The sequence below is a fragment of the Triturus cristatus genome, chromosome 11 (assembly GCF_964204655.1).
Source record: "Triturus cristatus chromosome 11, aTriCri1.1, whole genome shotgun sequence".
In the NCBI taxonomy this organism is placed as follows: Eukaryota; Metazoa; Chordata; class Amphibia; order Caudata; family Salamandridae; genus Triturus; species Triturus cristatus.
Window position 1 is genome coordinate 907,154,714 of NC_140594.1, and position 27,147 is coordinate 907,181,860.

The 27,147-nt window shown below is 47.8% G+C and overlaps 1 protein-coding gene across 1 annotated transcript in view; it reads left to right on the forward strand.

The window, feature by feature from the left end:
• The window catches only part of DHX36 (DEAH-box helicase 36), a 357,256-nt gene that overhangs the window by 297,683 nt on the left and 32,426 nt on the right, over positions 1-27,147 (forward strand). The window contains exon 24 of the mRNA XM_085634820.1: positions 13,481-13,633. Within this exon, the coding sequence (XP_085490946.1) occupies positions 13,481-13,633 (153 nt within the window). The remainder of the gene's footprint in view (positions 1-13,480; positions 13,634-27,147) is intronic.

Here is a 27,147-nt window from a genome sequence, read left to right on the forward strand (position 1 = left end):
TGCCTCAGCAAACCACGCCCCGGAGAGAGCTTCTCTTCCTGTCCAAGCACTTTATAAAAGTTGAGTAGGGGGCTGGCAGAAAGTCTCTGTTGGTCCTATCAAACAGCGACACATCACTTCCCTGCCCCTGCTCCCTCCTTCTTGTCCAGCCTCGGGGTTTGTTCAAAATGGCGTTGTCCAGTGTCTCAGGCCACATGGCCTCTGAAACCCAACTCCTTCCCCCCTCACTGCTCTCCTTGATGCAGCCTGGTGCCTGGCACCCAGTGACAGCTGCTAATGGATGAGCATGTAGCCCACTCTCTTCGTGGAGAGGAGGCCTTAGCTTGTGGAAGAAAGGTTATCAATTCATCTAGCTGAGGTCAGCCCGGGTCTGGTCATGGCTGGCTCAGAGAATTATGACAGTTCTGTATGACCCAAAAGCCTTTACAAATATGACTTTGTACTCTGCAGAATACTTCTTTTCACATCCGCTACAGTGGACTTCAGTGCATGTCTGGAATCTGTAGGCCTTATGGAAGTTACCCTAGTCCATGGGTTACACCTCACCATAAGGGAATAATGAAGTGAAAAACACAGTAAAACACACTGACTTTCCCTGGCATGTTTCTTTCCAGTGTATAAAGCCTATTCCATGTCACCACCCTATTTTGCATCAGTCCTGCCACACCAGTCTATCTGCACCTGCTCCTTGACTGCACACGCTAGGAATCTACCCTGTGCATCCCCTACACACGTGCACACGCAGGTACACATGTGTCTGCATGTAACCAGCCCGGTGTCCCTTACTCCAGCTGCTGCGCAGTGGCCTGGTCAAGCCAGGGGGACACCAGTAAAATCCCCATGCAGTCTCTTACATCCTGAATTCACTGTGGGTGAGTCCCAACATATGAGGCTCCCCCACAGTAAAAGGTCAACAATTAGGTGCTCAAAAAGCGAAAAATCCGGGCAGCCCATTGTGTCAGAACCACCTTCTAACAATACCGCAAATACCTCTGATTTGTCATAGCAGGCAAACATTATCAATTCAAAGTTCTACCTTTCAGGGTGACCACTACACCTCGAGTGTTCACAAAATGTTTGGCAGTAGTGGCAGCACATCTAAGAAGACAAAATATTCACGTATTTCCCTGCCTGGATGATTCTCATTGAAGCCAATATCTACCAATAGTGCCAACAGTACACTCAGTTGACAATGGATCTACTTCACAGCTTGGGGTTTACAATAAATGTTCCCAAGTCTCACCTCCAGTCTCTCCCAGTCCAACTCAACCTACGAGCAATCCTCAACACACCGTCAGGATTAGCGTATCCCAATCCAGCTTGAGTTCAGAACTTTCAGGTAATTGTCTCACATTTCCAACCCAATTTATCTCCGGCATTTCGAACTGTGATGCGTCTGCTAGGGATGATGACCTCTTGTATTGCCATAGTCTTATAATTGAGGTTACATATGCAGCCTCCACAGCAATGTCTAGCTCGCCAGTCGTCGCAATCACAGGGTCACCTCAAAGAACTAGTGTTGATAGACTGCCACACTCACCATTCTTTGCAGTGGTGGAACACCAACAACCTACTCAACAGAGGCGGCCTTTTCTGAACCCTCTTCCCCACCTCACTCTCCACACAGATGCATCGGAGACCAGTTAGGGTGCCCATCTACAAGACCTCACAGCACAAGGTCTTTGGGATGCCAAACATCAATCTCTGCACATGAACTACTTTGAGCTTCAGACGATCTTCCTAGCCCTGAAAGTTTTCCTTACCCACGTATCCTACAAGGTGGTTCTAGTCTGGACAAACAATATGACAGCCATGTATATACAAAAATGGGGGCACGCAGTCTTCTCAACCATCACAACTGTCTCAGACCATATGGAACTGGGCTCTTCACCACCAAATTCATCTTTTGGCGGAATATCTATCTGAAAGAAACACGTTAGTGATAGATTCCTTACCTTAGAATTACCCCCAGGCATCGGACTGGATCCGGAAAGTTTTCGTCAGCAGTACCCCTGCGCGTCGGTAGGCGTCGTTGTGCGGCTCCGTATACGTCGATGGCATCGTTGTCGCCGAGGTGACGTCGCTGGAGCTACTTAGATGCGCCCACACGCACTGACATCAGTTCTTTCTTTTTCTGCGCCAGCAAGCGCAGATCCGGAGATAGCGGTACCCCCAGTCAATTTTTGACTGAGTTTTTGGGGACTTTCAGTCTCTGTTCTTTTGAGTCTGTGACTCCTGGTGTAGAGGGATGCCCGGTTTTAAGCTTGCGAGGCTTGTCTCCGCATGATGTTGGTGACGGACCCACACCGCGAGTGTCTCTACTGCCTGGGGCACGACCACAACCCCTCGTCGTGCCTCGATTGCCGGGCCATGGCTCCGTAAACTTTGCAGGAGCTGTCCCGAAAGTTGCTTGAGGCCCGGGAGTCGGCTCTGCGCCGTTAGAGGTCCCAGTCCTGTGGGAGGTCAAGGGACTGGTCACGGAGCCGCCACCATCGTTCGACAAAGTCTTCGCACTCCGGGTCAGGTAAGGCGAAGCACAAGAAGTCGAAAAAGCGGCTTCACTCTTCGCCTAGCTTGGTGCACGGCTGAGGGTGCGGGTGGTGCCACCCCTGTGGCTCCAGAGGAGCCTATGCAGTTGCCGATGGCCTACCTGCCTTTCCTGGGTCCATCGGCGACTCCGGCCCAGCTACAGGAATTCCTGTCTTCAATGGCCCATCATGTTGGCCTGTCGGGCCCCACCGGGGATCCTCGCCTTCCTTCGGTGCTGGCTCTGGCCCGACGTCGTTGACTGCTCCGGCCTCAGTGCCGCGAGACCCCCGTGGATCCATGCCTGGATCACAGCTGATGCCGGTTGGCCTCTTATGACCGACAACGACGCCGCCGGCCGCCCCCCCTTGCTGACGCCGTCCCCGGCTTCCACCCTGACATGGAGACGGTGCTGGATCGGTGTCGGCCGACGCCGATGGGGAATTTCTATCCCTTTATCCACCCACCTTCTTTCCCACCTGCTCCGCAGGTTGTGGAGGACGGGGAGGAATTGGAGGGGTCTGAAAACCGTCTCCCAGCCCAATGCGAGTTACAACTGGACTGGGAAGAGGATTTGGAGAACGCAGGTGGACTGGATTTTTCTCCAGAACCTGGCGCAGGTCTCCTTCTACGTGGCTATGGAGGAGTGTGGTACTTATTCAGAGGTGTTGCGTAGGGCGGCCGAGGCTCTTCACCTCGAGCTCCCTACAGTGACTGACAGAAGTGCTTCGGCCGGCGTCTTCCTCTGCGGAGCCACTACTACCGTTCAATGATGCACTTTCAGACGTCCTTTTGGACACCTGGTCCAGGCCCAACACCTTACTCCTGAGAGCTTGGTTGGCCAAGCTTCTGCGTCTCCAAGCGCATTCCCTTCCGCACCACCGGACAGGGAATCCAAGTAACTGGAGCAGTTTGGAAAGAATATTTTCACATTCGCCAGTTCAGGGCTGCGGTCTGTGAACCCTGCATGCCTCTTGGGCCGTTATTACCACCCAGTGTGGGATACGGTTGCGCAGGTGCTGCCCCAGTGTCCGAAGGACGCCCGGACGGTGCTCTCCCAAGCTATTCCTGAGGGGAGAGATGCAGCCACGTTCACAATTCGTTGTGGCCTTGATACCGCCGACTCGCTGGGCAGAGCTATTTCCACGACAGTGGCGCTACGCCGCCACGCCTGGCTGAGGACAACTGGCTTTTCCGGGGATGTCCAGAACACTCTGACAGGCCCTTTGAGGGCGCTCGCCTTTTTGGCGACAAGGCAGATACAGCGTTGGAGCGTTTTAAGGACTCGCAGGCTACGGCCAAGTCCTTAGGCCTTTCGGCCACATGCACTCCTTCTGCTTTTTGCTCCTTTCGTGGCCAAGGAAGGGGCACCCAAACACGTTCGTTTCAGAGCTACAGGCCTGCGGAGCAACAGTCTCAGCGCAACGATGGACGTGGGACCTGCAGAGGTGGGTCATGGGGCCAGCGGGCGGGTCAATCCACCACCTCCCCTGCCGCCACTGCCTCCAAACCTTCATAGTCCAGTGTTCCAGGCCCACCAAACGCTAGTTGGGTGGCAGGATTCGCCATCATCTCCCCCACTGGCGCACTATCATTCTCAGACAGGTGGGTTTTACAGATAGTCCGAAGGGGCTACTCACTCCCCTTCGAGACTACCCATCCAGCCATGCCACCTCAGTACCACCATATGTCGGGGGATCACTTGGCACTTCTCCAGCAGGAAGTTGCGGCCCTCTTGGCCAAGGGGGCCATCGAGCGCGTTCCGACGCCAGAAGTAGGTCTTAGTAGTTACTCCCTTACTTCTTGGTTCCAAAGAAGGACAAGGGCCTGCGTCCTATCTTTTAGACCTTCGGAACGTCAATCGCTTCTTCCGGAAGGAGAAGTTCAAGATGCTCACACTTGCTCGGGTCTTGTCTGCCCTAGACCCGCAAGACTGGATGGTAGCATTGTACTTGCAGGACGCTTATTTTCATATTACGTCCTGCCGGCCCACCGGTGTTACCTGTGGTTCACGGTAGGCCACGAGCTCCTTCAGTTCACCGTGCTCCCTTTTGGCCTTACCAGCGCCCCTGATGGTGGTCGCAGCTCATCTGCGCAGATCAGGGGTTTCAGTCTTCCCCTATCTCGACGACTGGCGAGCTCACCCCAGGCAGTCGTCTACCACCTCCAGACAACGACCGACCTCCTGCACTTTCTGGGGTTCTCCATCAATGTGCCAAAGTCGCACCTGATTCCCTCTCAGAAGCTCCTCTTTATCGGAGTGGTCTGGACACGGTGCAGTTTTGGGTTTATCCTCCCAAACAGCGAGTCCGGGACATTCGGGCCATGATTCCGATCTTTCGGCCCTTGTCCCGGGTTTCGGTCAGGATGACCTTGAGGCTGCTGGGCCTCCTGGCCTCCTGCATCCTGATGACCAATCATGCCAAATGGCATATGCGGGCTCTGCAGTGAGACCTGAAGTTCCAGTGGGTGCAGCATTAAGGGGACCTGTCAGAGTACGTCCAGATCTCGGAGGGCACAGCAGTTGCAGTGGTGGCTCATGAACCAGCATTGGGTCAGTGGCAGATCACTCTCCCTTCCCCAACCAGAGCACACAGTGGTGACGGATGAGTCCCTCCTGGGATGGGGCGGCCACATGGGAGAGGCGGAGATCAGAGCCCTTTGGTCTCCGGCCGAGTCCAGGCTCCATATCAATCTTCTGGAGCTCCGGGCGATCCTACTGAAGACATTCCTTCCCTCTGTCAAGGGGAGAGTAGTGCAGGTGTTCAGACAACACCACCGCCATGTGGTACTGCAACAAGCAAGGCGAGTGGAGTCGTGGACACTATGTCAGGAGGCTCTGCGTCTCAGGACATGGCTGGAACATCAAGGCATTTCCTTGGTGGTTCAACACTTGGCAGGTTCTTTGAACGCCAGGGCGGACGAACTCAGCCGCAGGTGCATGATGGATCACGAATGGCTACTTCACTCGGAGGTGGCGCAGGGTCTCTTTCAACAGTGGGGAGAGCCTTGGTTAGATCTATTCGCCAACAAAGAGAACGCGCAATGTCTGCAGTTCTGCACGTTGGAATTTCCAAGGCGCCACTCGCTCAGCGACGCTTTTCATCACAAGTGGAGTTGCAGTCTATTGTACGCCTTTCCGCCTATACCACTTCTACCCAGAGTGCTGAAGATGATCATGCGCGACCGGGCCCAAGTCATTCTTGGGGCCCCGGACTGGGCTCGAAGAGTTTGGTATCCCGAGCTACTCAGTATGAGCGTGTATTCCCCGATCCGACTGCCTCTTCGGGAGGATCTTCTGTCGCAGCAGCAGGGGACCGTCCTCCACCCGAACCTGTCCAGTCTCCACCTCCATGGGTGGAGATTGAGCGCCGACAGTTGATTCCATGTGACTTGCCTCCTGAAGTCTGTGATATCATTCTGGCAGCCAAGCGTCCCTCCACTAAATCGGTATACGCCTGCAGGTGGAACAAATTTGTGGCATGGTGCACAGCAAAGGCTGTGGATCCCCTTTCTGCCCCTCTTTCAGAAGTCTTTTTGTTCCTTCTTTCTTTGGCCCGGCAGGGCTCTGCTCTGGGCACTCCTAGGGGCTATCTTTCTGCAATTTCTGCCTTTCTCAGGCTCCCTGATCAGCCCTCTCTTTTCAAGTCCCCTGTCGTAAATCGATTTCTCAAATGCATTACTCACCTTTTCCCTGCTATTCCGTTTGTGATGGCACAGTGGGATTTAAATCTGGTTCTTACTTATTTGATGTGCGCTCCTTTTGAGCCACTTCACAACTGTCCTCTTCGTTTAATAACTTTGAAGACTGCTTTCCTGGTTGCCATGACATCCGCTAGGTGCGTGAGTGAACTCCAGGCTCTTCCTGTAAACCTCCTTTTCTGTCGGTTCATCCAGACAAGGTTATGCTCCGCACTCGTCCTTCCTTCTTACCAAAGGTAGTTACTCCCTTTCACATAGGGCAAACTATCACCTTGCCTAATTCCTTTCCGCCTTCGCACCCTTCCAGAGAGGAAGAGAGGCTCCACCGTCTGGACCCAAAACGTGCGCTCTCATTTTACCTGTATCGCACTCAACAGTTCCGGGTGGATGACCAGCTCTTTATTGGCTACGTAGGTGCCAAGAATGGCCGGGCTGTACACAAGAGGACTATCTCCCGCTGGGTCATCTTGTGAATCAAAGACTGTTATTCTCTGGCTAAAAAGGAACCTCCGGTGGGGTTGCGCGCCCATTCTACCACGGCGACAGCAGCTACTACTGCTTTGGGACGTGGTGTCCCCTTGCAAGACATCTGTCAGGCAGCCACTTGGTCCACGCTGCACACTTTTACTGAGCATTATTCCCTTGACAGTCCGGTCCAGAGAGACGGCTTCTTTAGCCGTTCTGTTCTCCGTGACTTTCTGTTCTGATCTTGGTTTGCAGACCCACCACCGGGGTTGGTATTGCTGGGGTATCTATACTGAGTTAAGGAATCTATCACTTATGTGTCTCTTTCAGATGAACAAGTCACTTACCTTCGGTAACTATATATTTGTAAGAGACATTAGTTAGTGATAGATTCCTTACCACCCCACCCATCCTCCCCGTTCTGCGAACCGATTTCCTGGGTTAAGGTCATCCTTTTCAGGGCCCTAGTTTCAATGCACCAGTGGTCAGTATCTTGCATGGCTCTGCGTTCCTGGCGCGGAAAGTCGTGTACAGAACTGACGTCAGCGCATGTGGGCGCGTCTTTATAGCTCCAGCGACATCACCTCGGCGACTAAGGTGCCATCGACATACGCGGAGCCGCACGATGCGCAGGGGTACTGCTGACGAAAACTTTTCGGATCCAGTCTGACGCCTGGGGGTAATTCTAAGGTAAGGAATCTATCACTAACTAATGTCTCTTACAGATATATCGTTACCGAAGGTAAGTAAATTGTTCGCCGGGTGCAGACAATGATTTTGCAGACCTGCTCAGCAGGATGCAGCTACAGATCTACAAGTGGGAACTCCATCTCCAAGTCCTCCTTCCCTACTTTCAAAAGTGGGGGGGGTCCTCAAATAGACTTTTTCACCACAGCCGAAAACATCCAAACCTTGCCTCCAGGTACACACACCCACTATCCAAGGGCAACGCACTATGGATGAGTGGGTCAGGGATGTTTTTCTACGCTTTTGCATCTCTACCTCTCATTCCATTTTTGGTTCAAAGTCTCAGGCAAACATTTCTCACCATGATCCCGGTAGCTCCCACTTGGGTGCCCCAACACTGGTTCACACTACTACTAGATCTTTCAGCAGTTCCACACGTAAAGCTCGCCAACAGGCCCGAACTTCTTACCTAAATCAAGGACAGATCAGACACCCGGACCCCAAAACTCTCAATCTAGCAGTTTGGCTCCTGAGGTCTTACAGTTTGCCTATCTTTCACTTACCAGAAGAATGCATGGCAATTCTCAAACAAGCACGCACGCCTACTACTAAAGCATGCTATGCTGCAAAATGGAAACATTTTGTTTACTACTACAAACCTAAACAAATTGATCCTATTAAAGCCATGGTGCAAGACCTTATCGGCTACCTGCTCCATCTGCAAAGGCTAATTTAGCCTATATTTCGATTAGGTTACACCGTGCTGCCATAGCAGCTTATCTCTAAAATAGCATCTATCATTGTTCAAAATACCAGTCATTAAAGCCTTTATGGAAGGTCTGAAAAGAGTCATCCCTCCTATGGTTCATCCAGCACCCTTTTAGGACCTTAACATTGTTGTAACCAAGCTCATGGTTCTCCCTTTTGAGCCTCTTCATGCATGCCCCCTTTTGTTTCTTTCATGGAAAGTGGCATTCTTGGTTGCCATTACCTCACTCAGGCACGTTAGTGAGCTCCATGCTTTAACCTTACACGAACTATATTTCAGATACATACTAAAGTCAAGCTGGTTCTACAAACTAATCCTACATTTTGACCTAAAGTAGTATTTCTATTTCACCTCACTTAGTCCATTAAACTCCTAGTTTTTTCCCCAACCCTGATTCTGTAGCGGAAAGAGCTCTTCATACCCTGGATGTTAAAAGAACACACATGTTCTAGATAGATAGAACTAAAACTTTAGAAAAACAATGCAACTTTTTTTTGTAGCCTCATCTCCACCTCATAAAGGCAACCCTATATACAAATCAGGCCTAGCCAGATGGATAGTCAAATGTATTCAAACTTTCTACATTAAAGCCAATAGACCTTTACCTGTTACTTCCAGAGCACATTTCACTTTTTAGGAAATAGTCCAATAGCTGACATTTGTAAGACAGCTACATGATCTGCCCCACACACATCTACCAATCACTACTATGTGGATGTTTGAGCACGCCAACAAGCCAATGTAGATCAGGCAGTGCTACGTGCTCTCTTTCAAACCACTGCAACTCCCACAGGCTTCTTAGGAGAGACTGCTTTACAGTCAGTGCAGAGCATGTGTATCTACAGCCACACATACCATCAAACAAATTATGTTACCCTCTAAGCAAATGTTCATGGCATGTTGTGCTGTAGAATCACATGCCCCCCCTCCCCGGATGCCTATAGCCGTTGTTGTTTCATTTCATACTTAGGTGAAACATTTTCATTTAGCATGGACATCCTCATTCTTACACTCCTCTCTCGCCTGCCAGCGGGAAAACAGTTTAATAAAGGAATCGATGCCCATGCACTGTATCACCGAGAGGAGGAGGCACTCTGTCTCATGACTCAAAATAATTGTTTTAAAGAAAAAAAACTTGCACAACTCTGGACCCAACACTAGATTACTGGGTTATGCAGAGCATGTGAATCTACGGCTCTACATGCCACAAACAAATGCTTACAGGGTAACATCCATTTGTTACATTCCTACAAGATTGACAATTTTAAATACTATTAAGTAAAACCATCACTGTACATTACATGATCAAGAAGAAAGATTTAGAATAGAGTACTCTCTGTATGCAGCTGTGGGTATGGCCTATGGATAAAATCGTCCACATTTAAACTGTTCATTTGGCAGGAATTCTCAATACAGAGTGGGCAAGCTCTGAAGATTTTCATCTACAAACCATGAAATGCTGCTCAATTAATATTGAATACATGGATATGCCAGAATTGGAGCAAATTCTGTAACAATCCGAAGGAAAAAGACAGCCTTATTTCCCCTTCACTGAAGTATCCCATATGTAGATTGATGTGGGGATATCTTTACCATGAAAAGGAATTTTTAGCGCCACTAGGCATTGGTGCCAGTGCCTGCAATGCAAGGGATGCTATGAAAAGTTGAAGGAATTTTAATTGTGTGCGCCTGGGCAAAACTAATGTGGGACTACTGACCTGCTGTAACTCTGTTAATCATCCTGATGAAAGCTTTTGATAATGTATTATCGATTGTGGCAGCAGAAATGGATGTTGTCACATTTAAATGTGAGAAGTGCAAGCCTGGTGATTCAAACGAGGATTCCTCTGCCTTTACTGCTAGATAAAAGGTTGGATGTCATCCTTGCAGGTAGAAAGCAGTCTGAGTATTTAAGGTGCTGAAACATGTTTTTAGATTTTTATGCCAGTAATAAAATGTATTCAGTAGAACACACACTGTTATCCATATACCCTTTCTCTTGCTTAGGAAGGGACAAGCATCGTCTCTGTCAAAAGCTATTTAGCAGTAATCTTAGCATTCATTTAGCTTGTGAATTAAATACTTTGTTCTGTCTGGCAAATCTATATCTACTTGACCCCTTCATTATACCAAAGTAGGGCCTGATTTAATAGTGGCCTTGTTGGAAGCTGTATTCAAAACCCATGTATTTGTGTACACTACAACTACTTATTTCAAGTCTACCTTGGTAGTTGTTCAAAAGACAGCTAAAGCTAGAAACCAAAAATAAATAAAGCTTTTCCCCTGTTACCCCAAAGTGCATAATATTGAATGATCAACATTTTATTATTTTTGTTGGAGCTAGGAAAATCAAAATGGCATTGAAGAGAGGAATACTAAGATGGGTTGTACTTTGGATGGAGTCTGCTACGAGCTGACATAAGGTTCCAGAACTCATTCTAGTAGAGAGAAGCCAGTTAAAACAAATAACCTTTGAAAAATTGTCACTGGTAATGTGGTCATTTCTGCAAATGTTCCCACATTTTTATTATCTAGACTCTTAAGTGACAAAGCCAACTCTGTTTGGGTAGGACTCCAAAATATCAATGTTTATGATTCATTTCTGTAGGCTTCTCAAAACCATTATTGTAATGTGGCATTCGTAAAGATGAGCAATCTGTAGAAAGAGTAACATTATATAAACAAGGTTTTTACTTTTATATCTCTCTTAATAGTGGATGTTCCTGCAAGTTGCTCACCTTCTTCTCACTTTGGCCTTTCATGGCCACTGATTGATTCTTTGGGAACGCCTTTTATGATTGTATGTTTGGCTTTGTGTTTTCATCCTAAACTCTTGCGTAAATGCATCAATTAGCGGAATCAGCGTAACTGCAGCATTCGGCACCTTTATGGATCCTCTCCGTTGCTTCCAGGGTGCAAGCTTTAGCAAATCCGCAGGTGGTTCCAGAATTATATCACCTTGCACCTTTGAAGGTATAGCTGAAATATTTTCCAGATCCAGTCTGACAGCCCATTCTAAAGATATCAAAACTACAAGAAAGTACTTTCCACTAAAACAAGCATTCCTGAAAATGAGTAGAGCCATAAAGAGTTATACTGTACTGATGATGAGCTGCGTTTTTTTATTGATATCACACATACTGGTGTCGCCCGAGCTCTGGTTTTGAGAGTGCCTGTAGTTTCTCATAGCACTTTAGTTAATGTCAAACTCAGAGCTCTGCTGCTCGTAACACCCATAGTTAATTGGTGTTCTTCTGTTGATGAGAATCGATCACTTTAAAATTGATTCTTAAATATACCCAAGGTCTCTCATAGTTTGTTTAAGCCACAAATAGCTTGGTGCTTGACCAAGTTTCAGAGCTTCAATGTTGATAATATACACAGTCAATGAGTCAATCAATCAATAAGGATTTTGTAGAGCATACTACTCACCCGTGAGGGTCTCAAGACGCTGAAGGAGGGGGTGTGCGCTGCTCCGTTGGGGTCAATAAAAGAGAGCCAGGACTTGAGGTTCTTTCTGAATTGGTGCAGTGTCTGGCTTCGTCGGAGGTCAAGGAGTTTGTTCCAGGTCTTTGATGCGAGGTAGGAGAAGAATCTTCCACCTGCTTTGGTCCTGTAGAAATTAGGGATGGTGGCTAAGGTTAGGTCGTGCTGAGCTGAGGTTTCTTTTGGGGGTGTGGAAGTAGATTCGGCAGTTGAGGAGAGCTTTGTAGGCGTGTGAGAGCAGTTTGAAGGTTATTCTTCTTTCGACAGGGAGCCTGTGGAAGTCGCTGAGGTGTTGGGTGGTGTGGTCATTTCGTGAAATGTCGAGGATGAGTCTGGCTACGGCGTTCTGGACAGTCTGGAGTTTGCGGAGAAGTTTTTCTTTTTGTGCTCTGCCCTTGAATATAACAGGGCACCATCAGAGCTATTCTTTTGTAATATCATGCTGCCTGGTCTGCTTTCTTTATACCTAGACTTCCAAAAATCTTTTCTTCTGATTATAGCCATAATTATGCTGCGGAAAATGCAAACATTCACAAACCACCTCCTCACACGGCTGTCAATTAGAATTATTATTCAGCCATGTCTGTTAATATTTACTTCATAGACTGCACTGTCACCTAAGAACTCTATGCTGGTGCTAATGTGACAAAAACCATCTGGGGTAAGGAAGATGAAGGAAGATGTGAAGAGTTTTTGGGTGTAAGATTCTTCCTAAACTTAGATTGTTGTTAAGAAGTTGGAGAATCGTAAAAACATTTTAGACTTCTTGCTGGCAGAATTGAAAATGGATGGCTGCCCATTGTGGGAGATAGACCTACCTTTGTGATTATAAAGAAATTGTCCACAGAAGATCTGAGAGAACTGAAACAGCTAGGGAAGTGCTGAATCAACTGCCTTCTAATAAATCGATATCATTGATTATACAACTGAACACCAGTAAAGAGATGCTAGGTGAACAAAGTAGTTTTTATTTACTCTTAACAGAAATCACAGCGCTACATTCTGCATCGCTTAGAGACTCGACTCCCAATATAGAGAGGATGAGCAATTCAAGTCTTCTCAGGGAGGTTATTTGGGGACACAGTATTGTATTGTCTGTCCTAGTTCTTTTCTTTTATGTAAAACAAAGTACTTTAATGTTATAGCAAAACTAAACACTACACAGTTGAATAAGAATGCAGTAAAGGGTTTTACCCCTAGGAGAGGTATTTACTTTCAAACCACTGGTGTGGGATTCAGCACTGAGGGCTTGTAATAACTTTTGGGTTCATATCTTAGTCACGGAAAGTGCTAGAGCCTTCTGTTTCTTGTATATCTTCTTTTAAATTGTTCTGTGGGTCTGCTGTTGGTATTTGCATGTGTTAGTTATTTATGTTGTGTTATGTGCTGTTCTATATTATCACATATCATCTCACCCTCCGAGAGCCATTGTGTTTGTGCATCATATGGACTTTGTTTGCCACACATTGTGTTTGGTTGCATACGGTGCATGTTGAGCATAGTGGAAAGCATCTGAAAAATTATGGGTTTTTTTCTGTAGCGGGTCCATATCCTGATGCCTATTTCAAAGTTTCTGACTATAGTGTACTGTTGGACAATGCATTAAAATTGCCAAGTTTGAATCCTCTGTTTGGCGCTGTTGATTTGCACTCAACTTTTTTGTAGCATTGCGTAACTCTGCAATTGTAAATGTAAAGCTCCTTTTACAAACATGTGAACTATATGGGCGATTTTGTTCTGGTTCCTTCTGTAGCAATTCCTTTGTCAAATTATTGCATTTAAATGAGGAAAGTGTGCTCATTCAGTTCACTGTAATGACTATTGATTGATTTCCCTCAATTACAGATCTATCTGTATGATTGCACAGAAGTTTCGCCATACTCCCTTTTGTTTTTCGGAGGCGATATTTCCATACAGAAGGATCAAGACCAGGATACCATTGCTGTAGATGACTGGATTGTCTTTCAATCTCCTGCCAAAACAGCACATCTTGTTAAGGTATGCATCTCCTAAAGCATGTTAAAGGATAGATCAGTAAAGTGTGATGCACGATAACGGACTCCTTACTAATAATACTACCTTTCATTCTCATTGAGGAAATATATAAATCACAAAAGCAATGTTATAGGTGAGATTATGTACCACTTTTGCATAACACTCCTAATGAAACGACTGTAAATATGATTTATTTATTGTTTTGAGCATGTGGTGTTTATTGAGTTTGTTCTTTTCTGTGTTCATTTTTAGTGTACTTTTGTGTGATTATAAACATTACATTTGGTGTACGAGGTATGGTGAATTTCAGTGGAATTTCAATTTCAATTTGTAATTGTGACTGTACTTTAACCTGTTTTGTGATTACTTTGAGAAGTTTTTGTGAACATACATTACCAAATATAACTATCTTTTTTTAAGTGTTTATTATAATCCAACTTCAACGCCTTACAGGCAGCCAGGTGCACCAGTGCCCACAGAGAGTCCTCAAACCTGGGTTTGAGGTCTGTTCTCAAATTAACAGTCCAGATTGCTCTATAATTTATCCCTTCGAAGACCACAAAGATGTTTTGTAATTCTTATTTCTCAAAAACTACCAAACCAATCAAAGGCACTCCTCTGAATAATTTCTAGTTTCTTTGTCAATTTGGCGTAAATGGAGTAACAATTATTTTTTTTAATTCCCCTCTCCTTTTTCTCCTCACAAACCCCACACCTCCACAATAAGCAGATCTGCAGGAAACTCAACATTTAGTCTCATACACTTTTGTGTTTTTTGAAAATAATGTTTTGTGCTGTTTCAAATTCACCATTTATGGACCACGAAACAAGCCTTCACCATGTGATCTTCATTAAGTCGAGAACTAAGTCTCTCTTAAAGTTATGCCTGTTTACCATGCTGACTTACTATGTAAGAGAATACCAAAAGTTATTGATTAAGCTAATCATGCAGTTAGAATGGTGGGTATGAGCCAAGGTAGAATCAATATATACCATAAATTTAAACGGCATTCTTTGTTTGTCAACCGTATGTGGCCTGATTTATTGTTTCAAGCCATCTGATCTTTCTCCACTGTGTAGCTGAAATAAAAAAATACTGACAAATACCTACCAGCTGAATTTCATCCTAATTCAGGATAATGTGGTGGAGAATATTCAGCCAGTGGATGATACTCTGTTTTTATAGTTTCTTCCAGATTGTTGCTGCTTTTCAAGTCATTCATACTATAAATGGAGGTCTTAGTTTCTACAATTCTTGCTATTATATATGGGAATAATAATGCATATCGGCTGAGTTTTATATTTTTTAATGCACTTAGGCAGCAGTGAATATTGTTGGTCTAAGGTATTCATCAGCATCAGTGGCCACAGTGGGTAGTGAACATCATTGGTGCCAAGAAATAACACTTGATGTCGAAAGCTTTATTTGTCCCATCATTAGTAACCCTTCATGGCCCCTGGCAGTAATAAGCGCTAGGGCCTCATGGAGAACTGTGCAGCAGTGATGGCAGGCATTAATGAGAATGAAAAATTTCTTAGCTGTTGTAACCGAAAGTTTCATTTCTGTTAAGGAGATGAAGGCGAGGTTTAGGCTTTTAATTCTTCACTTTTTATTACTAGCAGTCTTCTCAAAGCAACTTCTTAATAAACAAACTGCATTTCCCATGACACATTAGGAACATTAACAGAATACTGTCCATCCAGTCAGAGTGCCGCACCGCATATAACGGTCCCTGTAGACACTCCATCTCCCTCTTTCTTACTGCAAACACAGTATCTCCGTACTTAGTCTTAGGTGTAACATTTCCAGTCTCATATTCCATTTGCATTAGGCATAGAACGCATTTAATCATCACAGGATAAGCCATCTGAGATGTCAAAGCATTAAACAATCCAAACTTGTGAACATTCCCAAATATAGCACACTACCATTATTGCTTCTCTGACAACCAAGCATCAATGTCCGTCTGTCAGGGTGGGTGTCGGTATATGACGAATACCGGATCGGCTAATCCTCGCCTGCATGTTCTTAATAGAATTAAAACTTTGTTATGACAGCTAGAACATTTTTCATTCTATGGCAGGACCCGGAGACGAGAATTAGGCTAGTTTAAAGCTGGTTCACCACTACATATAAAGAATCAAGGGGGAGTGGACCACTTGTCCTGTGTAGCCAGGGTCTTTTTATGTTCTTGGTTCCGTCAAAAAAGAACCCTCATAACTATACACAAGTGCGAAAGCGGTATGAACTGGGTCACCGCTCATGTGTAATTGTACAGCATCATCATCGGGTCTTTATTGTATGTATGCTGTCCTCCGCCAGGAGGAAGACCAACTGGTTGTACAGTAGCGTCCAGATATAAAAACGAGGGAATCAAGTGAGGTTAAAATTCTCTAAATCGTATTTTCTGCTGTGACTTTATTCTGAGAATATTGATAGGAGAAGCTTAAAAATATTCAAGTATGAGTAAAGACCGAGTTACTGGTCCGTCATACTTATCAACTGGTAAGAGTCAACATGTTTCAGCCTTCTGTTAGCATCTAAAGGCTTTCGTCAGGACCGATATGAAGGAGGACGCGTTATGGCTCCTTGTTTAGTGAAAGTTATTCACTAATCTAATTTCATGTGGTCAGATCCTTGGTATCTGTACCTAGTTTGGAAATGGAAAGAATAGTTGTTGTAGATACACATTTTATGGATCCACGTTTCATGGTGCTACCGTTATTGTGCAAGAAAGTGAGGTTAATGGCTTTGTGAGTCATAGGTAAATGGCGCGAAATGAGGGAGGCTATGAGAAAAGAGGGGATGCCTTGAGCAATTGGGAGGTTTTTTAAGGAATCATGCACTAGCCCTTAGAAAAGCGTTAAGGAATCGCTATACTGTGTGGTTAGTTTATTGAGTGATGCGAGAGTATGGCGGGTTGTATCGACGTTGTACATTCTTAGTGAAATCGAAAAGGTGTGATCGATTGTGGCATTGGTTTAAGATTGTATAGCTATCGTGGTGTAGTACAAATGGTGATAAATAATGTCAACAAATATCTTAACATTGCCTCGCTTAAACGATGTTATACTTTTCTGTGAGGTCAAACAGTACAAATTATTCATAACACAAAATTACCTCGTGAGAATGAATATTGCGCTCTCGGAGGTACCGAGAGATGTGAAAGGAACTGCCTTTCTAAGAAGGAAGAGGTAAAAGGTAAAAAAGGATTAGAGGCGTCTTACTTTGGTGTAGCGCGTTGTTCCGCTCTCAGCCGCCATCAGTGCTTACCGATTCCGTCACGTATTGGGACTGGTGCTAGCTCTGCCCGTGGTGCCTCCGATGACACTGAGCCAATCGGTGTTTCCGTTTACATAGGGAACGCTCATGGAGGTAGTAGAAGGACTTGTTAATCGGTAATGGTTGGCAGAAAAAAGGGGTTGGCGAAAAAATATGGTTGGGAAGCAAAAGGAAATGGCATCTTTGTGTGTATATTACGTGTGTGATTGTAACCATTTCGGGATGGTTCTTAGTGAAAAGATATAAGTATCACTTAATTAAATCCCAACAGGATGATTGGTCTCAAATGTAAGTTGAAGTCTTTTTCGTAGTAACGAGATCTTGGTTTCCTTATTTTTAAAGTTTGTCGAGAGTCACAGAATCAGGCCAGTGAGTGCCAAGGAATATTATCATTCAAGCCTCGTTTGTCAGTGCCCAAACGGTGAACCCAGCGTTGTTCTTTTTCGAAAAGGACACGGTCGGCATTGTTGGTTACCGATTGAAGACTTTCCAAAATGACCCATTTGAGATCATTGACGTTGTGATTCTGCTCTATATAGTGCCTGCTCATTTTGGTAGTTAGTCTTTTACAGTTTACATTGCTCTTGTGTTCCGTGATTCTTTGTTTAATTTTGCGGCAAATCATTCCAATATACCTGAGATCACAGGGGCAAGTAATCATGTAGACTACATGCGTGGTATTGCAATTGGTATGTTGACGTAGTGTCCAGGTTAAGTTAGGGAGAAGTTGGATAGTTTTTGTCATTTTCGTTAGATTACACACTGAGCATGTGCCGCAAGGATAATGTCCTGTGATTGGTTCTAGGTTCCAGGCTGCTGTGATGGTCTCTCTTGTGCTCTTAGGAGATGGTCTTGTGTGCACTAGAAAATCTTTGATATTTCTTGTTCTCTTGTTTGCAAACCTGGGTTTCGGCCTTTGTAAAGCGTCTGAGGTTAAGATCCTCCAGTTTTTGTTGATGATTTTTTTCACTGTGTTTGTTATAGTGTTGTAAGTGGTGACACAGGTCAGGAAGTCTTCTGGTTCATCTCGTGTGGTCATTTGTATTAGATTTTCTCTAGGTTGATTACGTGCTCTTTTCTGGCATTTGTTGATTGTTCTTATTGGATAATCTCTTCTTACAAGTTTCTCTCCCAGTTCTTTAGCTTGTGTTTTGTAATCTCTGAGATTACTGCAATTTCTCTTGAGTCTGAGAAACTGACTGTAAGGTAGGTTGTCTCTCAGAGGCCGGGGATGGAAACTTTGGTAAGATAGTAGACTGTTTTTTGCTGTAGGTTTATGGTAAATTTTTGTATGGAGGTTGTTATTCTCAGAGTAGATGGTGACGTCAAGGAAATCGAGTTGTTTTTTGTCTGACGTACAGGTGAATTTCAGGCATTCGTCTCTCGAGTTGATCCAATTTAGAAATTCTAATAGGATTTCTTCAGTGCCTTCCCAGATCATGATGACATCATCTATGTAGCGTTTCCAGAACTTCACCCGTGTGACTGAGATAAAGGTTCTAGTACTGAACCAATACCTGAGACGATAGGTCGTCCTGGCGGGGGGACTCTGTTTTTATGAGTCTTAGGTAGAGTGGTAGAAAATCTGCTTCGTGTTTAGATATCCACTGGTTGATCTGTGCTTCTTCTACCATTAAATCTATGGTTCTTTGTAACCTCTTAGTTGGGTCACTGATAATTATTTCATAGAATTTCTTGTCAGATAGTAGATCCAGACATTGTGTATTGTATCCTTGTTTGTCGAGGAGGACAATACCTCCTCCCTTGTGTGCTGGTTTGACAATTATGTTCTCATTCCTGCTCAGTTCTTCCATGGCTTGTTTCTCTTGCCTCGTGATGTTGATGTATGGTTTTTTTGAGGAGGGTTTGATGTTATTCACTTCTCTAAGGATAGCCTGTTCAAAGGCTAGTACTTCCACAGGAAGAGTACCTTATTTCTACCTCTCTACCTAAGACTCATAAAAACAGAGTCCCCCCGCCAGGACGACCTATCGTCTCAGGTATTGGTTCAGTACTAGAACCTTTATCTCAGTTTGCTGACCAGTTTCTCAAACCCTTAGTACAGCTAACACCTACCTATTTAAAGGACACCCGAGACCTTTTGAACCAACTGAGTAATCAAACCTACAATGAGAACACCATGCTTCTAGTAGGGCTGGATGTAGAGAGCCTTTACACCAGCCTCCCGCAACAGAAGACACTGAACACCTTGGAAAATATTCTGTTCTCAGAAACTTGGAACCACTCCACACCAAAACACTTAGTTTTGGAATGCTGCAGACTAACCCTCACCGAAAATTATTTTGAGTATGACGGCACCCTTTATAGACAGCGCCACGGTACATCCATGGGAAGCACATTTGCTCCTAGTGTAGCGGGTCTATACGTAAGTGATTTCGAAGAACAACACATACAGAATCCCACTAATCTCTACATCACACGGGTGAAGTTCTGGAAACGCTACATAGATGATGTCATCATGATCTGGGAAGGCACTGAAGAAATCCTATTAGAATTTCTAAATTGGATCAACTCGAGAGACGAATGCCTGAAATTCACCTGTACGTCAGACAAAAAACAACTCTATTTCCTTGACGTCACCATCTACTCTGAGAATAACAACCTCCATACAAAAACTTACCATAAACCTACAGCAAAAAACAGTCTACTATCTTACCAAAGTTTCCATCCCCGGCCTCTGAGAGACAACCTACCTTACAGTCAGTTTCTCAGACTCAAGAGAAATTGCAGTAATCTCAGAGATTACAAAACACAAGCTAAAGAACTGGGAGAGAAACTTGTAAGAAGAGATTATCCAATAAGAACAATCAACAAATGCCAGAAAAGAGCACGTAATCAAGCTAGAGAAAATCTACTACAAATGACCACACGAGATGAACCAGAAGACCTCCTGACCTGTGTCACCACTTACAACACTATAACAAACACAGTGAAAAAAATCATCAACAAAAACTGGAGGATCTTAACCTCAGACGCTTTACAATGGCCGAAACCCAGGTTTGCAAACAAGAGAACAAGAAATATCAAAGATTTTCTAGTGCACACAAGACCATCTCCTAAGAGCACAAGAGAGACCATCACAGCAGCCTGGAACCTAGAACCAATCACAGGACATTATCCTTGCGGCACATGCTCAGTGTGTAATCTAACGAAAATGACAAAAACTATCCAACTTCTCCCTAACTTAACCTGGACACTACGTCAACATACCAATTGCAATACCACGCATGTAGTCTACATGATTACTTGCCCCTGTGATCTCAGGTATATTGGAATGACTTGCCGCAAAATTAAACAAAGAATCACGGAACACAAGAGCAATGTAAACTGTAAAAGACTAACTACCAAAATGAGCAGGCACTATATAGAGCAGAATCACAACGTCAATGATCTCAAATGGGTCATTTTGGAAAGTCTTCAATCGGTAACCAACAATGCTGACCGTGTCCTTTTCGAAAAAGAACAACGCTGGGTTCACCGCTTGAATGATAATATTCCTTGGCACTCACTGGCCTGATTCTGTGACTCTCGACAAACTTTAAAAATAAGGAAACCAAGATCTCGTTACTACGAAAAAGACTTCAACTTACATATGAGACCAATCATCCTGTTGGGATTTAATTAAGTGATACTTATATCTTTTCACTAAGAACCATCCTGAAATGGTTACAATCACACACGTAATATACACACAAAGATGCCATTTCCTTTTGCTTCCCAACCATATTTTTTCGCCAACCCCTTTTTTCTGCCAACCATTACCGATTAACAAGTCCTTCTACTACCTCCATGAGCGTTCCCTATGTAAACGGAAACACCGATTGGCTCAGTGTCATCGGAGGTACCACGGGCAGAGCTAGCACCAGTCCCAATACGTGACGGAATCGGTAAGCACTGATGGCGGCTGAGAGCGGAACAACGCGCTACACCAAAGTAAGACGCCTCTAATCCTTTTTTACCTTTTACCTCTTCCTTCTTAGAAAGGCAGCTCCTTTCACATCTCTCGGTACCTCCGAGAGCGCAATATTCATTCTCACGAGGTAATTTTGTGTTATGAATAATTTGTACTGTTTGACCTCACAGAAAAGTATAACATCGTTTAAGCGAGGCAATGTTACGATATTTGTTGACATTATTTATCACCATTTGTACTACACCACGATAGCTATACAATCTTAAACCAATGCCACAAGCGATCACACCTTTTCGATTTCACTAAGAATGTACAACGTCGATACAACCCGCCATACTCTCGCATCACTCAATAAACTAACCACACAGTATAGCGATTCCTTAACGCTTTTCTAAGGGCTAGTGCATGATTCCTTAAAAAACCTCCCAATTGCTCAAGGCATCCCCTCTTTTCTCATAGCCTCCCTCATTTCGCGCCATTTACCTATGACTCACAAAGCCATTAACCTCACTTTCTTGCACAATAACGGTAGCACCATGAAACGTGGATCCATAAAATGTGTATCTACAACAACTATTCTTTCCATTTCCAAACTAGGTACAGATACCAAGGATCTGACCACATGAAATTAGATTAGTGAATAACTTTCACTAAACAAGGAGCCATAACGCGTCCTCCTTCATATCGGTCCTGACGAAAGCCTTTAGATGCTAACAGAAGGCTGAAACATGTTGACCCTTACCAGTTGATAAGTATTACGGACCAGTAACTCGGTCTTTACTCATACTTGAATATTTTTAAGCTTCTCTTATCAATATTCTCAGAATAAAGTCACAGCAGAAAATACGATTTAGAGAATATCTGAAAGAAACACGTTAGTTAGATTCCTCACCTTAGAATATCCCCAGGCGTCAGACTGGATCCGGAAGATTTTTCGTCAGCAATACCCCTTGCGCGTCGCTAGGCGTCGTCTGCGGCTCCGCGTCCGTCGTCGGCGTCGTGCGCCGGGATGACGTCGTCGGAGTACTTAGACGCCGCCCTCGCGCGCTGACGTCAGTTCTTCTTTTTTCCGCGCCAGTAAGCGCAGATCCGGGAGAGCTACCCCTTTTAGTCTTTTTTGACTAAATCTTTTTGATCATTTTTGATCCTTGTCTGTCGACATCTGGTGCCGGTAGGATGCCTGGGTTCAAGGCTTGCGACGATTGTCATCGACTGATGTCGGTGACCGATCACCACCGCCGGTGCCTCTACTGCTTAGGCCTCGACCACGACGCGGAGTCGTGCAACGACTGTCAGGCCCTGACTTCGAAGGCTAGGCGGGAGCGGTCCCGCAAGCTTCTCGAGCTTCGCCACTCGGCTCCGCGTCGTGCGCGATCCCGGTCCAGGAGGAGGTCCAAGGATCGCTCGCGGAGCCCTAGCCGACGCCACCATCGATCGTCGGGCTCCAAGTCGTCGGGTAAGTCCAAACACTCTAAGAAGTCCAAGTGGCGACATCACTCTTCGGACTCCCCTCGCCGGTCGCGCGACTCGGCCGAGGGTCCCAGTGGTTCCACCCCCGCGGCTCCGGCGGAGCCGCAGGTGCCGCGTCCGCCCCCATACCTTCCGGTCCCTGGGGCTGACGCGGCGCCGGCGGAGATCAGTGCCTTCCTCTCGGCCATGAGGAGCCTGGTCCCGCCGTCGACGCCCGCTGGCGCGCCTTCGGGCCCCGCGGACTCGACTGGGCGACCTCGCGTGCCGGCGGCTCCGGCCCCGGCGCCGTCGACGACTCCGGTCTCGACGCCGCAGGTCCCCACGGGGCCCATGCCTGGGCCCCAGTCGACGCCGGTTGACCTTGTCACTCCTCCACCGGCGCCGACGCCTGAACCACCGACGCCGTCACCGGCGCCGCCGACGCCTGTGACGCCGACGCCCCAGTTTAGCCCTCATCCGGACCCGACGCCGGCCCGGCGTCCGCCGACGCCGCATCCGACGCCGCTAGAGTCCTACCATCTCTACAGTCCGGTTCCGATCATTCCTCCTGTTTATCAGGAATCGGAAGAAGGGGGCGACTGGGAGGGGTTCGAGGACCCTCTGGCTGTTCAGTCACAGCTTTCTCAGGACTGGGCAGATGAACTGGGGGAGGCCAGCGGGCTGGACACCTCGCCAGACGCTGGATTCACTTCTCCTCCGACCGTGGCTTCGGAGGAGGGTGCAGCATTTTCTGTGGTGCTGCGCAAGGCGGCTGAGGCCCTTGGGCTCGAGTTGCCTGCCGTGGCTGTGAGGACCAACATCCTCACTGAGGTGCTTCGAACCCCAGCAAGCTCCACTGAGCCTCTGCTGCCGTTCAACGAGGCCCTCACTGACGTTCTGCAGGGCACCTGGTCCAAGCCCTCCACAGTTCCTCCTGTGGATAGGAACGTTGCCAGGCGCCACCGCCCTGCTCCGGGCGACCCCAGTTTCCTGTCCCAACACCCCACCCCCGAGAGTCTGGTTATCCAGGCCTCTACTTCCCAATCCTCCTTCCCGACCGCTCCGCCGGACCGGGATTCCAAGAGACTCGAGCAGTTTGGCAAGAAACTGTTCTCGTCCCTTAGTTTGGGCCTGCGGTCCTTAAATACCGCCTGTCTCTTGGACCGTTATTCCCATTCCCTGTGGGATACGGTGGAGGACGTGCTGCCCCTGTGTCCGGAGGAGGTCCGGACGCGTCTTACCCAGGCTTTGGCCGATGGGAGGGATGCAGCACGGCAAGCCATAAGATGTGGGCTTGACACCACGGACTCGCTAGGTCGGGCGATTTCCACCACGGTGGCGCTCCGCCGCCATGCCTGGATGCGGTCCACGTCATTTTCCGGGGATGTCCAGAACACCCTCATGGACATGCCCTTTGATGGCACTCGCCTGTTTGGTGAGAAGGCGGACAGTGCGCTGAACCGCTTTAAGGACTCCCGGGCTACGGCCAAGTCCTTGGGCCTCTCGGCTCCGCGGGCGCACACCTCCGCTTTTCGCCCCTTTCGTGGCCAAGGAAGGGGCGCCTCCTCACGTCCGCAAAGCCACCAGCCGCAGAACCAACCTGCGCGCGGTCGCGGACGTGGCTTCCGCCGTGGCGGAAATGGAGGCCGACGTGGTCAGCCCACATCCACCCCGGCAGCATCCGCCTCAAAGCCTTCCTAGTCCGAGCTTTCAGGCCCATACCACGCCAGTGGGCGGCAGAGTTCGCCATCACCTGCTCCTCTGGCGGTCCATAACATCGGACAGGTGGGTGCTGCAAATCGTCCGAAGGGGCTACTCCCTCCCCTTCGAGACGACCCCTCCAGCCATGCCACCGCAGCACCACCGTATCTCGGGGGATCATTTGGATCTTCTCCGCGAGGAAGTTTCGGCTCTCTTGGCCAAGGGGGCCGTCGAGCGCGTTCCGAGCCCAGAAGTAGGTCGTGGTTGTTATTCCCACTACTTTCTGGTTCCCAAGAAGGGCAAGGGGGGCCTGCGCCCTATCTTGGACCTCCGGAACGTCAATGCCTTCCTCCGAAAGGAAAGGTTCAAGATGCTAACGTTGGCTCAGGTTTTAGCTGCCCTAGACCCTGGAGACTGGATGGTAGCGTTGGACTTGCAGGACGCATATTTCCATATCCCCGTCCTGCCGGCCCACCGGCGTTACCTGCGGTTCACGGTGGGCCAAGAGCACTTTCAGTTTACCGTGCTCCCCTTCGGCCTCACCAGTGCCCCTCGGGTGTTCACGAAAGTGATGGCGGTGGTCGCAGCTCATCTGCGCAGATCAGGGGTTCCAGTCTTCCCCTATCTCGACGACTGGTTGTTGAAGGCGGGCTCGCCCCAGGCAGTCGTCTCCCACCTCCAGACTACGGCGGATCTCCTGCATTTGCTGGGGTTTTCCATCAACGTGCCGAAGTCACACTTGAGTCCCTCTCAGAAGCTCCTCTTCATCGGAGCGGTTCTCGATTCGGCGCAGTTCCGGGTCCATCCACCGGAACAGCGGGTCCGGGATATACAGGCCCTGATTCCCATCTTTCGGCCTCTATCCCGGGTTTCGGTCAGGCTAGTGTTGCGGCTTCTGGGGCTGATGGCCTCCTGCATCCTACTAGTGCATCACGCCAGGCGGCGCATGCGGGCTCTGCAGTGGGACCTGAAGTTTCAGTGGGCCCAGCATCACGGCAACCTGTCCGACCATGTCTTGATCTCGGAGGGTACTGCACAGCAGTTGCAGTGGTGGCTCACGGACCGCGAATGGGTCAAGGGCAAGAGCCTCTCCCTTCCCCAACCGGAGCATGTCGTAGTGACGGATGCGTCCCTCCTGGGATGGGGTGGCCATATGGGAGAGGCGGAGATCAGAGGCCTCTGGTCTCCGGCGGAGTCTCGTCTCCACATCAACCTGTTGGAGTTGAGAGCGATCCGGCTTGCACTGAAAGCCTTCCTTCCCTCTGTCAGGGGAAGTGTCGTGCAGGTGTTCACGGACAACACCACCGCCATGTGGTACTGCAACAAACAGGGCGGGGTGGGGTCGTGGACCCTTTGTCAGGAGGCTCTGCGCCTCTGGACATGGCTGGAACACCAGGGCGTCACCCTGGTGGTTCAACATCTGGCGGGCTCTCTGAACGCCAGAGCAGACGAACTCAGCCGCCGATGCATGATGGATCACGAATGGCGTCTGAACTCCGAAGTGGTGCAAGGCCTCTTTCAGCAGTGGGGAGAGCCTTGGTTAGATCTATTCGCCACCGAAGAGAACGCGCAATGTCAGCAGTTCTGCGCGTTGGAATTTCCAAGGCGGCACTCGCTCGGCGACGCTTTTCGTCACGAGTGGAGTTGCGGTCTGTTGTACGCCTTTCCGCCTATACCACTTCTGCCCAGAGTGCTGAAGAAGATCAGGCGCGACCGGGCCCAAGTCATCTTGGTGGCTCCGGATTGGGCACGAAGATACTGGTATCCCGAGCTACTCAGTCTGTTGACCGATCCCCCGATACGTCTGCCCCTTCGGGAGGATCTTCTGTCGCAGCAGCAGGGGACGGTCCTCCACCCGAACCTGTCCAGCCTCCACCTCCATGCGTGGAGATTGAGCGGCGGCAGTTGATGCCATTTGACTTGCCTCCTGAAGTCTGTGATATCATTCTGGCAGCCAGGCGTCCCTCCACACAGTCGGTATACGCCTGCCGGTGGAACACATTTGTGGCATGGTGCACAGCAAAGGCTGTGGATCCCCTTTCCGCCCCTCTTTCTGAGGTTCTCCTCTTCCTTCTTTCTCTGGCCCGGCAGGGCTCTGCCCTGGGCACCCTGAAAGGTTATCTTGCTGCCATCTCCGCCTTCTTGCGGCTTCCTGATCAGCCTTCTCTTTTCAAGTCCCCTGTGGTTACACGCTTTCTCAAAGGCATTACACACACGTTCCCTCCTGTCCCTTTTGTAATGCCTCAGTGGGACTTGAATCTGGTATTGACATTCCTGATGTGCGCTCCCTTCGAGCCTCTCCACAATTGCCCTCTTCGTCTTCTAACTCTAAAGACTGCTTTTCTGGTAGCCATCACCTCGGCTAGACGGGTGAGTGAGCTCCAGGCTTTATCTTCAAAGCCTCCTTTTCTATCTGTTCATCCGGACAAGGTTGTCCTTCGGCCTCGTCCCTCTTTTCTTCCTAAAGTGGTGACTCCATTTCACCTTGGGCAGTCTGTCACCTTGCCCACCTTCTTTCCGCCTCCGCATCCTTCCAAAGAGGAAGAGAGGCTCCACCGTCTGGACCCAAACCGTGCGCTCTCCTTTTATCTGGACCGCACAAAACAGTTCCGGGTGGACGACCAGCTTTTTGTTGGGTACGTGGGCGCTAAGAAAGGGAAAGCTGTGCACAAACGAACCATCTCTCGGTGGGTCGTTTTGTGTATAAAAATCTGCTATTCCTTGGCTAAAAAGGACCCTCCTGTTGGGCTGCGCGCCCATTCTACTCGGGCCACGGCGGCTACTACTGCCTTGGGACGGGGAGTCCCTTTGCAGGACATCTGTCAGGCGGCGACGTGGGCTTCGCTACACACGTTTGCCAGGCATTATTGCCTTGACAGCCAAGTCCGGAGGGATGGCTTCTTTGGCCGTTCTGTCCTCCAGGACTTTCTGGTGTGATCTTGGTTCGCAGACCCACCACCGGGGATGGTATTGCTTGGGTATCTATTCTAAGGTGAGGAATCTAACTAACGTGTTTCTTTCAGATGAACAAGTTACTAACCTTCGGTAACGAAACATTAGTTAGTTAGATTCCTCACCGACCCTCCCATCCTCCCCGTTCTGCGAACTGACATCTAGGGTTAAGGTTGTCCTTTCAGGCCCCTAGATTTT